This window comes from Schistocerca nitens, chromosome 9 (assembly GCF_023898315.1).
Source record: "Schistocerca nitens isolate TAMUIC-IGC-003100 chromosome 9, iqSchNite1.1, whole genome shotgun sequence".
NCBI lineage: Eukaryota > Metazoa > Arthropoda > Insecta > Orthoptera > Acrididae > Schistocerca > Schistocerca nitens.
The window spans coordinates 493,267,062-493,283,166 of record NC_064622.1 but is presented as its reverse complement, the minus strand read 5'-3'; the positions used below and the strand labels follow the sequence as shown (position 1 = coordinate 493,283,166).

Sequence of the window (16,105 nt, the reverse complement as noted above, 5' to 3'; positions counted from 1 at the left end):
ACAGTCACAATGCAAGACAAAGAAATAACTTTCATGTAGATTTTGCCTCCTCATCCACGGTTGCATACCCTGCTGGTGATATATTCAACAAGCAAGAAATCGGGAATCCATAGTGATTCAAAAGAAAGTTAGAAAAAAGGTACTTCATTAGTAGCTCTTTCTAAAAATTGAGTAGCTATAGTCAAGGACTGAAAGATTCTGTTAGCTTCACAGCAAGTATACTCAGATTAAAATTACTTTGGGATTGACAGACGGCATTGGTGGGGAATGGATTTGCCACCTCTTACAGAACATGCCACGTGCTCGTGTGATTGTGATTTGTGTGCACAACAAAAAAGAAATGAATCTTCTTGTTTCTGTCTGTTACCAACATCTTTGAAAGTAGTGGGGGAAAGCAGTTGTGGGGGCTGCTACTACTGTACAGATGTCGATGCACGAGATACCGTAATCACATGCTATAGGCGAATAAAGGCAATAAGATAAGCGATTGCTTGAATCTCGCTAAATAACAAATTATCTAATTAAGTGGAGAAAATTGTAAGGTGTGAACATAGCTGAATTTGAGTTAACACACTACACCACTGATGAATGAACACTGCTTAAGTCTTCACTATCATCTGTATGGCCATTAGAAATGCTGTCAAAATTTAGTGGAACTGTACGTTATTCAGTGTTAGTTTCAGTTACACGTTCATTCTCCCATGCTTTCATTATTACTTCCTTCATATGTCTTACAACATTACGTCAATCTGAAGATGAAGTTTTGTTGTAGCAGTCTTTGTCAGTCTTTCCACCTCTGCCATTATAATTTTTTTGTTGTACTTTGCCTCACAGCCCTTAACTTGAGCGCATAAGATTTTAGTCGAATTGAAGTGGCTATGACCTGATCGCAGTCTGAGGATCATATGGCCATAAAATTTATTTATTTATTTATTTTCCATTTCATGTATAACCTATAGAGGTAAATGAGGTTTATTTTCAACTACAAGATCCAGTAATTCACCCTTTCAACAGTCATCTGGTGTGGGAATGTTTTTTCATTGTCACCAGTCAATAATGTCTTGTTTTCTGGAAGCTAGACACCTTATTGAGGATAGTCAAATGAAGAGACATTCTTCATGCCTATTTTGAAGTTTGCTGAAGTTTGTAAACATAGAGTCCTTAAGCCACTCCTGAAATGTGTCTTCACTCATTTGTTCACGATAATCAGTACTTTTCTTCAATCTAAACATCATTGTGCTGTTTTCCACAATCCCTACTGATGTACTTGCATGCAGAAGAATCAGTCTGTAAACTTTTCCTATGGGTTGTGGCATAGTGCCAGTTACTTAAACATCTGTCCAGCCTGTGCTCATTGAACAGCTTGGAGTTACTCTTACTTTGTCAAGCCAAATAATAGCATCAAATATTTCTTTTGATATTTTCCTCAAAAACTGACACAGCAGAACAAACAGCCTTGCCCTATTATCTCCTGCAGGCCTGGTCACCAGGCAAGGCTCGTGCTTGCAGAACAGATAATGCAACAAGCACTTCTAGCCAGAGAAAGAGAGCTGCAATTGACTGACACCTGGCCCCTGCTCGACTCGTTGGAAATGTCAGTTGCAAAGTAATTTTAATCAGAGTATAGCAGTGTTTACCATGAAGATTTATAACAAATAATAATGTATTCAGAAGGGAACTCAGTGTTGATAAGAGTAAAAAATTTTTTTTTCTGTGAATACCACAATTGTAATCAAGTAATGTCAAAGTTACTAACAGCAGATAAATATCAGCTCTGAAGTAAAAGTGAGGTGGAGGCAGTGGCAGCAGCAGCAGCAGCCCATTTTAAAGTAGCAGCTTGTGCTTACTAGCTTACTAGATTAAATGTAGATGGCATAAGTGTGAATAGCATTAATCAGCATAGTCGTTGTTCTGCTGTCAATGTAGTATACAGATTCAGTGTCCATGATAATTTCTCATGTTAACATTAACCTTGCCTCATTACACATCCCCAAAGCTTCTGCTTCTGGTGGGACTTTACTTCCTGATGGTCTTTTATTGGTGCAGTTAATTCAGACCCAAAAGAAGTAATCGGAAAGTGAAACTGATTAGCCACTTGAAAATTGTTGAGAGTGAAGAAAATTTAAACAGTGGCATATTGAACAGGACATCTGTTGCACATGCTACACATTCTACAATTTGCATTGGAAGTCAATGGAAATTAAGCAACACATTCTATGATAAATGTTTATCTTTACTCATTTCTTTGTTTATTTATCATACAGGATTTTCTGAGATACTGAGTACTCAGTTCTAAGTTATTAGTGTTCCATTGAATGTGTGTTTCACTGTGCCTTCTGTGCTCAGTTTAAATTATTTAGTGTAACTAATGCAGTGACTGATGGTTTTTTGTTTCAGACTGCATTTCGCACTGGGCAGAGCACGAGACTTGATGATCGTTTATTTGCCATGTGCCAGATGAAAAACTTGCCTTTGGCATTGCTTATACAAAGCATTTACCCAGATATGTATCCTGTTCATTCCCTCAGTGATCAGGTAACTTTAATTTTTCCTTCTTTGAATTGTATTTCTCTGTGTTAAAACACTTAATTTTAATGATTATCACATTATAAATGTGCTGGCTGCTGTGATTCATTATAGTTTTTAAAATAATTAACATTACAATGCATTCTGGAAAGAGGTCATAGGAAATAATGAGACAGTGTCTTTAAATTAGTCAAGTATTATTTTATAATGTGTGTACTTCTCAGCTTCTGTATATGGCTTATTCAACAACACACAACTACCAGAATGCTTTTGGACAAGTTAATGTTTATTCTGGTTACTTGATATTCAGAAAGTGTTCTGACATGTTCGTTGTGTTTAGTACTGTTGAAATGTGCTGTAAAACATTCTGCATGCACAAGTGAAATGTGTATTGGATAAACACTCATGAACATCCAAAATAGTGCTCCCATAGGGAAGATAGGTACAAACAAATGGTGAAACTTTGCAAATATTAGATTGACATCTGATATGTAAATTGCTCTAGTTTGGTGCCAATGTGCATGCCCACAGACCCTACAGTGGCCCTACAATCACGGAGATGGCCCTATTTATACAGCACATAGTGGGAGAATAATACACATATGGATCACATTTTGAGGGGGTCCTAATCATTGGCATGAAAACCACAGGATGGTCGACACGCTATGTGACTTGCCAGGTCAATCGTTCAGTGTATTCTGTCAGATATGTTGGGAGCAGTGGACACTACATGGCACCTGCATGCGATGTACTGGGTTTGGAGCGACCAGGAAGATGAGGTGAGAGGTTTGAATGATTGTGTTGCAAGTGATCAGGGATCCTGCAGTGACCCACTCCACGATACAGTTGATGTGTGGGTGCCAGTTGTTCCACAAGCCATTTCCGAAGGCCTTGCAGATGTGAATTTTTAAATCAGGTGCCATGTACACCCCCCTCGGAGGTGTAGTCAGGATTTAAAAGTTTAAAAGTTATGCAAGATTGGAATACATGGTGCTCGGGTTTAGAAAAAGAAACTGTATTAGTTTGTTTGTTCATGAGGATTACATGGCAAGGATTGCCAGGAGGATGAGAGAAGCTAACTGCAGTTACCTCAGACCTGTCTTGAAGGAGAAGGAAAATTTCAAGGATGAAGGAACTATGTAGGCCATTTAGCATGTGCTCTAGGCAGCAACACGGAACAAAAGGGAGAGGTTTTTCAGTAGGAGCTCCAAGAGCTGTCAGTTTCACCAGTTGTGTGATCTGGCGACATGATGTGAGTGGCAAGACGGCCTTGCTGATGATGAATTAGCCTATTCTCGTGTGAACTGGTAGATTGTCGTCACATCAGGTGAAAAGTGACAGACAAAATAGATGAGCTCTTTGTAAGTTTTAAATACTGAAACTTACTCACATTTGGAGCATGGAGGTACGTCGTATGGCCCTCATTGTGCCCTGCCATTAGCACCAAGACATCCGTGACCCTGTCTACAGTGGTGCCTAGCCAGAATGATGTGGACTGCCACAGACCAGCCAAATATGGTGTTTAGTGTTGAATCCTGATTTGTTTTCAGGTGGATGATAACCAGATACAGTTGTGGAGGCAGCCTAGTAAACAGTACAGTTCCATGCTGCTGTGCACCATACCACATACAAAGCCGGTGTAACGGTCTGCGGGGGCGATAGCCTCAGATAGCCAGTCCCCTTTACATATGGTATATGGAACCTTAACAGGCCAGTGCTATGTTGATGACATTCTTTGGCACCATGGTCTGGCAAGGGGCATTTTTCCAGCAAGATAATGCGTGTCCACATACAACTCAAATTCTTGAAGACTTCCTATGTCCTGTTCCAACTGTTGCACGGCCAGCCTGCTCCCCCGACGATGTGTGGTATATTCTGAAATGCCAGATTCCGCCATGTTGCTCTGTACTCGATTTGGAAGTCGCTGTTAAAGATTTGCGAGCCATTCTGCCTCGGGACAATGTCAGACATGTAAACAAATCTGTGCTAGACTGTGTTGCGGCATGTATTGCAGTAAAAGGGGCCCGACGCGTCTCTGATTTTGCACTGTATCTGTTTACTTTTACTCACTGTATTTGTTTGTATGTCTTAATTTTGAGATCAATTATGTCTAGTAAATTTCATTTCTAACCAATGCTCCCCTCTTGGTGCACTATTTTCAGTGTTTTGGACTGTATACTAAATGGCACTTACAATGTGTACAAAGAAGTTGCTGGTATAGTAAAAGATATACGTACTATTCTTTTCCATTTCTGTGCCACTTGAAAAGTTTTATTTGTTGATGAATGTTTCACCTGGAAGGTGAAGAGTCAACTGAAATGGTAAAAGGTAGTATAAAACAATTACCTTATTGCAGGTGTAGTAAAGTGTAACTGTGGTAATCATAAGAGAGAAATAAAGTTGTGAGGGTGGGCCTTGGTCATTGTTGCATGCTCAGCTGATAGGAGTAGCTGGCTGCCAAAGGCCAAGGTCACAGATTTGAGTCCCAGTCAGACACACAGTTTGTTTTAAACTGACAGGATGTTTCAAACATAATACTTGTTCAAAGTTAGTCTCTGTTATTGCACATACTTGTTTCATCATTTTATTTTGAAAACCCCTGGTATCTTTAATTTGAGCACCACATTAATCTATTACCTTCCATTGCTCCATATTGGTGGAGGGGATGGGCACCATAAGCTATTCTAGCTGTGATGGGAAAGATATCAGACAACATACCCTGAAATGAGAACCATTCTGTCTGTTATTGTGACTGCCACAAATACAATAGCTTTCTGTCACCCCCAAATCTGTGCAATATCCTGGTCAGACCCTGTGCTCCTTCTACACCTATTTATCTACCAGTGGTTCCAACCGTCTTGACTGTCCCCACTGTAATACTTGTCGTATACACTCTTTTACCGTCTATAACAGCCCTGTAGTGAACAGTACATATGCTATCAAAAGGAGACCCACCTGTGAAATGATGCATTGTGTCCCAGCTGTAATGTAAACACCGCTTGGCCTTTTACACTGGTTTGGCTACCACATAGTTATCTGTTAGGAGAATGAGCATAGACAGAGGGTGTATATTGGCAGCACGCAGTATCTTGTAGAGCATGCTCTTCAGTATCAGTTTTTCAGAATTCCAAAATTCTGGTGTTACATATAGCCTTGGCTCTCACCACCCACCTGGCCTAAATTTATGTTAATTTCTTCTGTCATAGGATTTGTTTTCAGTAACTGTTCCTTTTTCCACTCCTCTTTGGTTTTCTATATCTCTTATTTTCTGACCTCTCTCTTATCTCCCCACCCCCCTCCCCCTCCCCTTTGCCTGTCTACCATGTATAATCCAGTTAGTTTTACACTCTTGTTAAGTCTGTCATGATGTTTTGTCGGTAATCTCTGTCTTGCTTATTAACCTATCCTTCCATGTTAGAGCTCTCAGGTTTTCAAATCTCGTCCAGTGCAGTCCCCAGCAGGCAGTCTTTCCTTCTCATCCTGTCCGGCAAGTCTCCTTGTTCTCGTGTTCTGGGCAACGTTTCTGTAAATCTCCCCATTTCCTAAATCTCACCAGAGTTTTTCCTTCATCCCTCTTCGTTCACCTTCTGCTGGGGGGAGGAGACACTGGCTCTGAAAATGTGCACATTTCATTACTGTGTGTTCTCCTGCAACTTCATAGTGAGTAGATTTTTTATGAATCCAGTTAAGATACACATGTAGAATTACCCAAATGAATCCCAACTCACCAGTTGTGTACTACCAATAAATGATAAAATTTTTAGGAACTAGTGCCTACATGGTACAAGAGTGTATGCTGACATGTATAGTGTAACATCATTATTATTTCCACTAAGTTAATAGTTTACACGAGTACTTTATTAAGCACTAGTGGCCTTTTCTGAACACGTCAGAAATAAATTACTCATTTAAACCAACAGCTCGGTGGAAATGAGATCATTCTTTGAATTTTGTAGGAGATTTATTGCCCACACAGAAGAAGTTGGTCTATGTAGAGTAACCATAGGTTGATCCGTTCTATAGCATAGGTAAAAAAAAGAGAGAGAGAGAGATAGATTAATGGAGAACATAGTTTAATTGCCCCTCTTTTGGCCAGACCAGAGGACCTCCATCTGCTGTGAGAATTGTACTGGAGATCAACAAATCTGTTCAAGCGCCCCTCTTTTGGCCAGACCAGAGGACCTCCATCTGCTGTGAGAATGATACTGGAGATCAACAAATCTGTTCAAGCAAGCTGAAGGGATATTCAGTATTTTTGTCTTTTGTGTGTCACCAAAAAGAATGGAGGAAGAAGTTGGATTCCAGATATCAGAAGTGCTTCACACCAGTGTGAACCAACAATGGCTGCACCCAAATGCTTTTGATGGTTTCCCATTATTCAAACTGCTGGCAGTAAGACTCATACACAGCTGAGTGTAACTTCAAGACTCAGAAAACTCGGTAGCTACTCACATGCCAGCAGTATAGTTTTTCATTAGTATTTAGCATGCAGCACAACTACTGCTCCAATCCTTAATAAGAAAAATATTAGGAGGTATCTTATTTGTTAAAATTTAGTTACATGTATAAGCTACACTCTCTAGCAACATACCGACAGTGTATGAGATAATGAAGACAGTGCAATGCTTGAAACAAAACGCTCTTTCAGTAAGTCTAATATACTTTTTGTGGATCATGGGCTAGTCAGCTCACAACTCGGTGCTTTGAAGAAAAATTTAATATCAACATAAATGTAGTATTTTTGTGTCTTAGTTGTAGAGGTATTCACCTTTCACTACTATGAAAGAAGAAATGATACGGGCCTCATTAGTGAAGCCACTGATGTTTTTCCACATAATAAAATTAATGCGCACACACATACATGCCTGAGTGCCCACTAGACACCAAACTTTTGCTGCTCACACTGTTTCTTACTTTTCCACTAGCTCAGTTTAAGCACAGATGTTACTGTTGTTCATTCATGTCCTGTGCTACAAACTGTTTCTCGCATAAGGCTATACAGGTGGACCGAGGTACACTTAAATTGTCAAAGCAGTACTTAAAACAGCAATTCCATTTACACACTTGTTGAGCTGAGATTGACTATGAATGCACTCTGCTGAAATTGCCTATTGATTTAAGTGAGGAACTGAACTGAACTGCTTAACTTGGATGGACTTAGTTCCAGAAGTGTGACAGCCACCAAAGAAAGTAATAAATCTAAACATTTAGCTGTAATGACTCATAAATGAATTGCATTGGTTTTGTGGAGACATATTAACATTGGGTGAAGGACATACCATATATGAATTATTTCAGTCACATGTATTTCATTCCATAATAATTTCTAACTTCTGTTTCCAGTTCCTTTCCTGTCGGCTCTATTGCTAGGGTTTGCCCCATGAATTGCTATCAGTAAAGTACTCCATTGTTTAACCTTGGGGATACATGCTCAGATATTCCAGCAACTTATTAAAGCTAATAGCCGGCCGAAGTGGCCGTGCGGTTAAAGGCGCTGCAGTCTGGAACCGCAAGACCGCTACGGTCGCAGGTTCGAATCCTGCCTCGGGCATGGATGTTTGTGATGTCCTTAGGTTAGTTAGGTTTAACTAGTTCTAAGTTCTAGGGGACTAATGACCTCAGAAGTTGAGTCCCATAGTGCTCAGAGCCATTTGAACCAAAGCTAATATTCTTAACTACAAATATTTCATTGTTCATGAATTTACTACTTTCCTCATCACAGTGATAATAAAAGTGTTATTTATATGAATATCACTGTTCGGAAATATAGTTCTAAGGAATGTTTTACAGTGATGCAAATATTCTCATCACTTCTGTCACTTCATGCACAAGGGAAGTTATTCAGTTTTATTGTTTGTTTGTAGGGCATTCCACAGGAGAATGGTGAAATCATACCTCAACCTCCAAGACTACATCTCAGTGCAGAAAAATTGGATTTTAGAGGAGCATTCCTAATGGACACCGGTGATCATATGATTATATATGTTGGGCGCAATGTTGCTCCTGAATTTTGTATAAATGCTCTTGGTGTTCAAAGTTTTTCAATGATACCTGAAGACATGGTAAGTATAGTACAGTTTTTTGTTTATCATGATAAATATTTTCATCTAAGAAAAGATAATTGAAAATAATCAAATGGCAAATTTAATTATTTTGACATTAAGATTCTGGAAATTGATTTCTGTAGATTTAATTCTCTGGAATTCTCAGCTGCCAGTCTATCGGACAACATTTCAGGAGCATGCTGATGTTAACTTCAGTCAAAAACCATATAGATTCTTATCCATTGACAAAGCTTTATATAATGTTGCAGTTTATACCCATATTTGACTACCCAATGTCTGCACATTCTTCCATGTCTGTCATGTTTCTTGTCACCATGTTCTATAAACTGAGAGACTCTGGTTCCACTTCTAGTTAATTAAGTTAGTGCTTTAAACAGCAACAAATGTATGGTTGTGAGGAAAGATATTTGCAGATACCTAGCCTCTGCGCCTAGCAATACTAATGTTATATTTTGGTTTCATGCTTGTGAAATACACTGCAAGAAGGTAACGACTGGTAGGGTGGAAGTAGAGATGATTGTGTGTTAGAAGGCAATCTCCTAGTTTGCTCCCTGCCAGTTTTCCTCAGAATGATGGTGGTGACCTGTTGTTAGTGGTATTTATTTCCGTAAGTTGTAATCAGTGTCACGACTCGCTGTTGACGTCTCTGTCGGATTAGCATCTTAAACGTCCTTCAGCCCACTCATTGTAGCTGACACCACATTCTCCATTCCTGGCCGGCTGCTGTTATGACAGTTCACCACCCACAGTGGCTCCAGCACTGGCCGTACCGTGATGCTGCAGCAGTGAGTGAGTGAAGGCGATGCGTGTGTTGGGCTGACGCACACCAATTTGGGAGCTGCTATGTCCCTTGCCACTCACTGCCGTTCTAGTTCACCAGTTGAACTGCGATGATGGTTGCCATGTAGTATGATACTCTTGGCCTGCTGTTCAGGTAGCCCTGGTTAGTCCACCAAACTATCAGGAATGCTGATGTCCTGACCCGGGATGATAGGGAAGACACCGTGACCTGCCCATCTGTGAAAATGGCAGGCTGTGGTGTACGCAATGAGTGATTATGGCAGAGTAGCCATCTCTTCCAGTAGCAGCTGTCATTACCCAATAGTGTGCAGGAAATCTACAACAGACTTGTGCCAGACATCACTTTACCGTAATCAGGGAATCGAATGTGAACATTATGTACGATCCATCCTTACTGACTGCCTTGTGGGCTAAAATGCTGGGATATTTATGGTGTGGAGTAGTGGCTAATGTTTCCCCTATTATGCAGATATCGCCAGTTCTCACTCTGCCATGCTTGTTTAATAATTTTGAGAACTTGTTCATAAAAACTCTTGGTATACGTTGTTCCACTAACAATGTTTTTTTCATTGCATAGCAAAGGTGACATGAGCTTGTCCAGTTGCTCTAACCTGGTACATTTCTGCTAAGGTCTGCTGTCTGGCCCACCAGGAGGGTCAATGTTAAGTTTTTTCCTGATCCGCTCTAGGTGGTCAAATGTTATTTTTTGCACCTGAGAAATGTTGACATCGCCGTAATGTAAGCGAGATAGTTTTCTTTGGGACTTAGAAAATTTTAACATGTTGCTGCTTTGTACAAGGTTGGCATGCAACATACAACATAATCCCCTCCTCTAAAAAACTTAGTCTTGAATTTCTAGGAAAAACAAAAAAATCTGAACTTTTAATATAAAATCTTGCTGTACTCAAAGTATTCTTTACCATCTTAATCTATGTTACAATTTCTGTTTTTCTTCATGGTACAAGCCATTCCAGAGGGAACTTGTGTAGTTTTTAACTCTGCTTGTGTTATTTTACATCTTAGGAAAAGGTATAAGATATAGTACTATGATTATACTACTGGCTATTACACTGGTGGTAATCGTGTTCTGCTTTTGTTCACTGTGACATCTGTAAATATGTCTTAACATTTTATCAACAGCAATTTGCCTATTTTATGCATCAGTTAACTTCTCTGTGCCCTGTAGTACCATGGCATTTAATGTATAATAAAAGTGTATATACCCCGCGAGAACTGGGGGAAATCTTGGAATTTTTTCATCTGGGAAAAATCCGGGAAAATATGGGAATTTTCCATTGTTTTAGTTTTCAATTAAATTTTTGTAATTTTGACTGGCAATAACTGATATTTTTAACAATTAATTTTACTTTATCCAGCTGCTGCAGCAGTAAAAGATAAACAAAAGAATAACACCAAAATAAAACTGTAACTGCAAAGAAAATGGGGCATTCACAACAATGAAACATGGTGCACACACATGCATCTGCTGAAACAAAATGTGTCTGGGGTTTTAGAGTGAAGACTATGCATTACATTGTGACTGCTTTTATCAGTGTGATGTTACAACTGTTGACATTTCTAAAGGACTCCATACACGAACGACAGATTGCAGCAATCCACTGCGTGGGCAGCCAATGGCTTTGTAGATTGCACGTGTGTAGGCAGGTCGCAGCAATCAATCACTGTTCGATGGTAGCATGGAAACCCCTGGCATTCCGATGGATTGCATGTAATTCGTGCACCCAATATGGTTGCCTGGCTGGTTAGCAGCAGTGTGTGGCAGTATGGCAGCGAGTCATTTCTCTGTTTGTTAAGGATGGTTTTGCAGATTTGTCGTTTCACTTTACCCACGTAAAGTAAGAATTTTATGTTAGAATTTATTTATCTGTGGACCACAAGCTCTTCTGAGAATGAAGAGGAAGACAGAGTTGTCATTTATATTAACAAGTGATACAAATTACACCCTCCGATTTTGCAGTGATTAGCATTTTGAAGCTTGTGCTATAGTAATAGAATTAATGGGAAGTTCATAGTCATGATACATTGGACTTCCTCTTACGATTTTGAGTTATTTATGAATTAATTATACATATTGTTCAAGCTTTTAAGTTCTAAATAAAATATGTACCTACAATAATGTTAAGAGGACATTTAAATTAAAATGTTCAGGGCAGATCTATTATACAGTTATACTCAAATCCTTTGTCATTTCATATAATCTAACTGTCCTTCATACAGTTTATAATATACTTAACTGTAATTAGTAGTGCTGCTGTTGATAATCTATCTACAGACACATTGAGTAAATTATGTAAATACTTGCAGCTAAATTATGAGACAATGAATGAAAAGGAATTGAGCAGTAATAAACATAAAATGAATTGTATTGGTACACAGGAAAGATGTTCACAACTTATTTGGCATCAGTGAGAAACGTAATATGTTCAGTAAAGTAACTTACAGTTCCGAAGAAAAATGTTTTTAAGCAAATTTAATAAATTATAATTCTCATTTATTTTGAATATATGTTTTGCAAGTATTCCTGGGGATAAGGTAATAAGTTGCAGCTGCAGCAAAACATAGTTCATTTTCCATAGCAGAACTCGGTGACATTCATAATACTGATAAAAATTGCTTGGCAAATCACTTGTGTGTGGGGTGTCAAGACAAACGTTGTGCGTGGGAATGTATGGAGAATTTCTTAAATAACATTCAGAACTTAAAACCCTTTGAGCACCAACCACATAGAAAAATTTCAGAACCAGAGGACCAGCCATTTGTGCCATTATTTAAAATGTTACTGGCACATTTGTTTTTGTTGTATCTTAAAGGGATGACACACATTAAGAGAGACCAATATTATCTGTGAAAGCGTAGCTTTTTGTGTCGATATACTTTATGTATGTCAATTTAAACCATTAACTTTTTCCATGTGTGTGTTAGCACTACTTAACAGTGATATTGCTATTGGCTGGCTGTATCAGATGTCCTATGCTGTGAAAATCTGCTGGCATTGGCTAGTAAGATCATGTGATATGAGCTATGATTGGCTGACCAAGGCTATCTCAATTTTGGTTCCTTGGAAGCTACTGTCTTGTATTTTTGTGGAATTTGTATTTATACTTCCACAATATGAAAATGTGCAGAGTACATGTTACCACACATCGAAGAGCTTTCCAAAACACATTGTTTTTTTCTGGGTTTTGTATCCTAAAGTGCCAAGAAGTTAACAGTGGTGTATAAAACCTTTGCCATTCAAAGGATCGGTAACTTTTACAGCTCCAAAGGAAAGTATGTTTTTATTTAACATGGAAAAAGTGTATTTTCACCTGGGAAATAAGAATGTTAGTAACTGGGAAACCCGGGAAAAATCTTGGATTTGCTCCCCTCCTCTTCCCACATAATTTAGAAAGGAAATATTCTGAAGGGATTTTCTTGCCAATACGGTGTTGGTTGTACAGTAGTAATTACCGTAATACCTGTGATGGTTGTTCCTGTAGAAGTGTTGTTTTTGTAACAGTTTACTATCAATAGTAATAATTTCAATAATACACTTACCACGGTCTTCTACTGATAGAACTACATGCATTTCCCATTGTTTAGACAAAAGTAATCCTTCATTAACCAAGAATTTAATCCATCTGCCAGTAAAACTCCATCCAACTGAATATGTTTGAATCATATAATATCCAAATTGTGACTTAAAGCTAGTTACTGGAAATTGCGTGATTGATTTTGTGTGAGAGATTGATTTTGTGTGTGTGTGTGTGTGTGTGTGTGTGTGTGTGTGTGTGTGTGTGTAATGATGTGCTGCATACCTGTAGGAAATTCCTTTACTGCTTGTAGTAAACCTTGCAAAAATCCTTTTGCTGACAACAGCGCAGTGCTTAACTATTTATGCGTAACATGGTGGACAGCTTCTTGAATTTTTTCCAGTTCTGGTCTTGGTGGACAGCTTCTTAAATTTTTTCCAGTTCTGTTCTAACAGTACTGTAACTGTTTGCTAATTCTCTCATTAGCCTAGCTATCCCAACTTCGCTATCTAATGTTTTCGGTTGATTCTATATTTTACCTAAGTCCTTATTCGTGTTAATCATTTTATCATCAGGATATTGCTGTAATTTTGTTGTTATTTTACATATCATTTTAGTTACATTTAACAATCCTTACTTTCAACTTGTAATTTATGATGAGTGCCAAACCACTGTTGTTTCTGTACCTGTTACTACTTCTTGCAATTCATCTATTGCACTTGACCTATTGCACTATTCAAACTTGAAATATCATCAAGTGCTGTGCCAAACACAGTTTTTAGCAGTTTACCACCCACATTCAGCCATCCTCTCTTCCTCTGTACTAGAGAATATGGGATTGTACCATTTACTTGCTGCAGCTGCTCTTTCTATCCCCTATCATACTGCCATGTTTTGCTTCCTGTAGCACTCCTAAGAACATACCTTGCAACCTTTTTCACTACATTCCTTACCTCCCAGATGTCGAAAGTCAATCTCAATGGCCAACTGTATTTCGTGAGGACTACATCCAGCTGTTGTGGAACAAAACCCCATCCAGCAAAGGCTGGTTGACAATTTCTTCTGCTCTGAAGATGAGCAAGATTGTAATACTCGGTAAACTCCATCTAAGCATCATCCTCACAATCACCTACAGAAAATATTTTACATATACTACTTCTCTCCTTAAAAAAAAAAAAAAAAAAAAAAAAAAAAAAAAAAAGGCAATACAACAAAAAATACCTACATTCCTAAGTACATTACATGGATCAATGAATACAAAGAAAAAAATCCTACCATTACTTATGTATTTTTACATTTCAGACTATGTTTGCCTTTGTCCCAACCTGTACAGCCTATTCTGTGATATTTATTTACACTTTTGCTTCTTAATTCTAGTACTTGGCATTTTGCCTGGTACTTGAGGAAAGGAATCTATATCCCCTCAAAAAGGTTTAATATTACAGGTATGAACTACTGAAGTTCATCCTGGTAATCATAACTTTCGTGTTGGCCCGTTTTATCTTTTGCCAGACACTCTTTAGTTTTTGCAAATACCTTGATGTGTTCACCTTCTTTCTCGTAAGCCGATAACCCTTTTCCTGTATGAGTTTTTGAATTGTAGGCAATAACTACTAAATCTAAATATTTGCCCCAGTCTAGGCGTTCAGAATTAATATAAAGGCGTTCAGAATTCACATAATGGATTCGCATCTTTGATGTAGTCCTATGAACTCTTTCCATACCATGTTGAATGTGGGTAGAGTGCACTCATACATAATTTCTTAACTTTCCGTAACTGACACAACTGCTTAATGATATCAGACAGGAAATTTGCCCCTTATTCTGTAATAATCATTTGCAGTACGCCAAATTTCAGCATCCTGTGATTTACCATAGCGTGAGCTACTGTGCTCACTTTCTGATCTGGTATTGCTACCGTTATTAAATACGTTGAGAAATGATCAATAATTGTTAATACATACATGTTACCTGATTGACTGATGTGAAGCAGCCCCAAAGTATTGGCTTCCATCATTTGAGATGTTTAGTCGGACTCTAGTTGTCTTTGTAATTGTATCTGTTGGTGACATAAATCGGCACATTGTACACATGGAATACTGTTCTTGACATACTGCTGAACATCAGCGTGTTGTGTCCTCCACCAGAACCTTTCTGGTACTCTTCTATCCATTATTCTCTTACTCCTATGGTTCAATAATATATAATCATTTACTTGCCGTAATACTTCCGTCCGCAAAGCTGCTTAAAGTATGACAAGTAGTCCACACGTGGTTGATGTACACAATATCCCATCTTATATGACAGACTGTGGCTATTTGTGATACACCTGGCACTCTTATTGATTTTATTTAGATATTTAACATCAAACCAAGAGAATTGCAGTGACCCAGTCTTCCTACTAACTGTGTCAGCATTTATGTGTTTGACACATGGTTCGTGGATTACATCATACTGAAATTCATTTAGATTCAAAGGATCTTACAGCCCTAGTAGCTATTTTAAAGCTGCATGATCAGTAATCATTGTGAACTTAAATCCTTATCGATACCATCTGAAATAAGAAATACTACGTATTTGTGCCAACATCTCCTTTTCAGTGGTAGAATAATTTTGCGCAGCCTTATTAAGCTGATGAGAAGCATATGTGGTGGGGTATTCTTTCCTGTCAAGAATAACTTGTGAAACTGACAGTCAGTAGTGTTTACACCTGTCAGCACTTGCATTCTTTGGAATCAAAATTATTATATTGTTCTCAGCCAGCGGATATTTTTGCCTGTGTCATATATCTTACCTACGAGGTGGAATAATTTTGTCATGTCAGGCTCTTCCAAGTATCACAATAAAGTTACATAGTTGTTTGTTTGTTTGTAGGGGCTCATCAGCAGTACTAGTACACATTCACACTGCCACATCATAGTACCATGGTGTGCTGCCACAACAAAATGGTGGTGCCCGTTGATAAGATGGAGACGGGTAGCACCATTTTGTCCTGGCTCCTTTAGTGGCATGCTGTGGTAGTGTTGCACAGGGATGTCAGTGTGTACAGCAAACAAACAGAAAACTGAACAAATGGTCCTCAGGGGAGATGTTGGATGTTATCGTGAAGTTACCACAATATTTCTTTGATGCAACTGATCAACGCCATGTGCGACAGACATGTTCGTCTCATCAGAGGGT

The 16,105-nt window shown here is 38.6% G+C and overlaps 1 protein-coding gene across 2 annotated transcripts in view; it reads left to right on the top strand.

Moving 5' to 3' along the window:
• The window catches only part of LOC126202957 (protein transport protein Sec24A), a 159,820-nt gene that overhangs the window by 137,344 nt on the left and 6,371 nt on the right, over window positions 1-16,105 (top strand). For both annotated transcript variants that reach the window (XM_049937077.1, XM_049937076.1), the window contains exons 18-19: window positions 2,398-2,535; window positions 8,391-8,588. In XM_049937077.1, coding sequence (XP_049793034.1) covers window positions 2,398-2,535; window positions 8,391-8,588 — 336 coding nt within the window. The remainder of the gene's footprint in view (window positions 1-2,397; window positions 2,536-8,390; window positions 8,589-16,105) is intronic.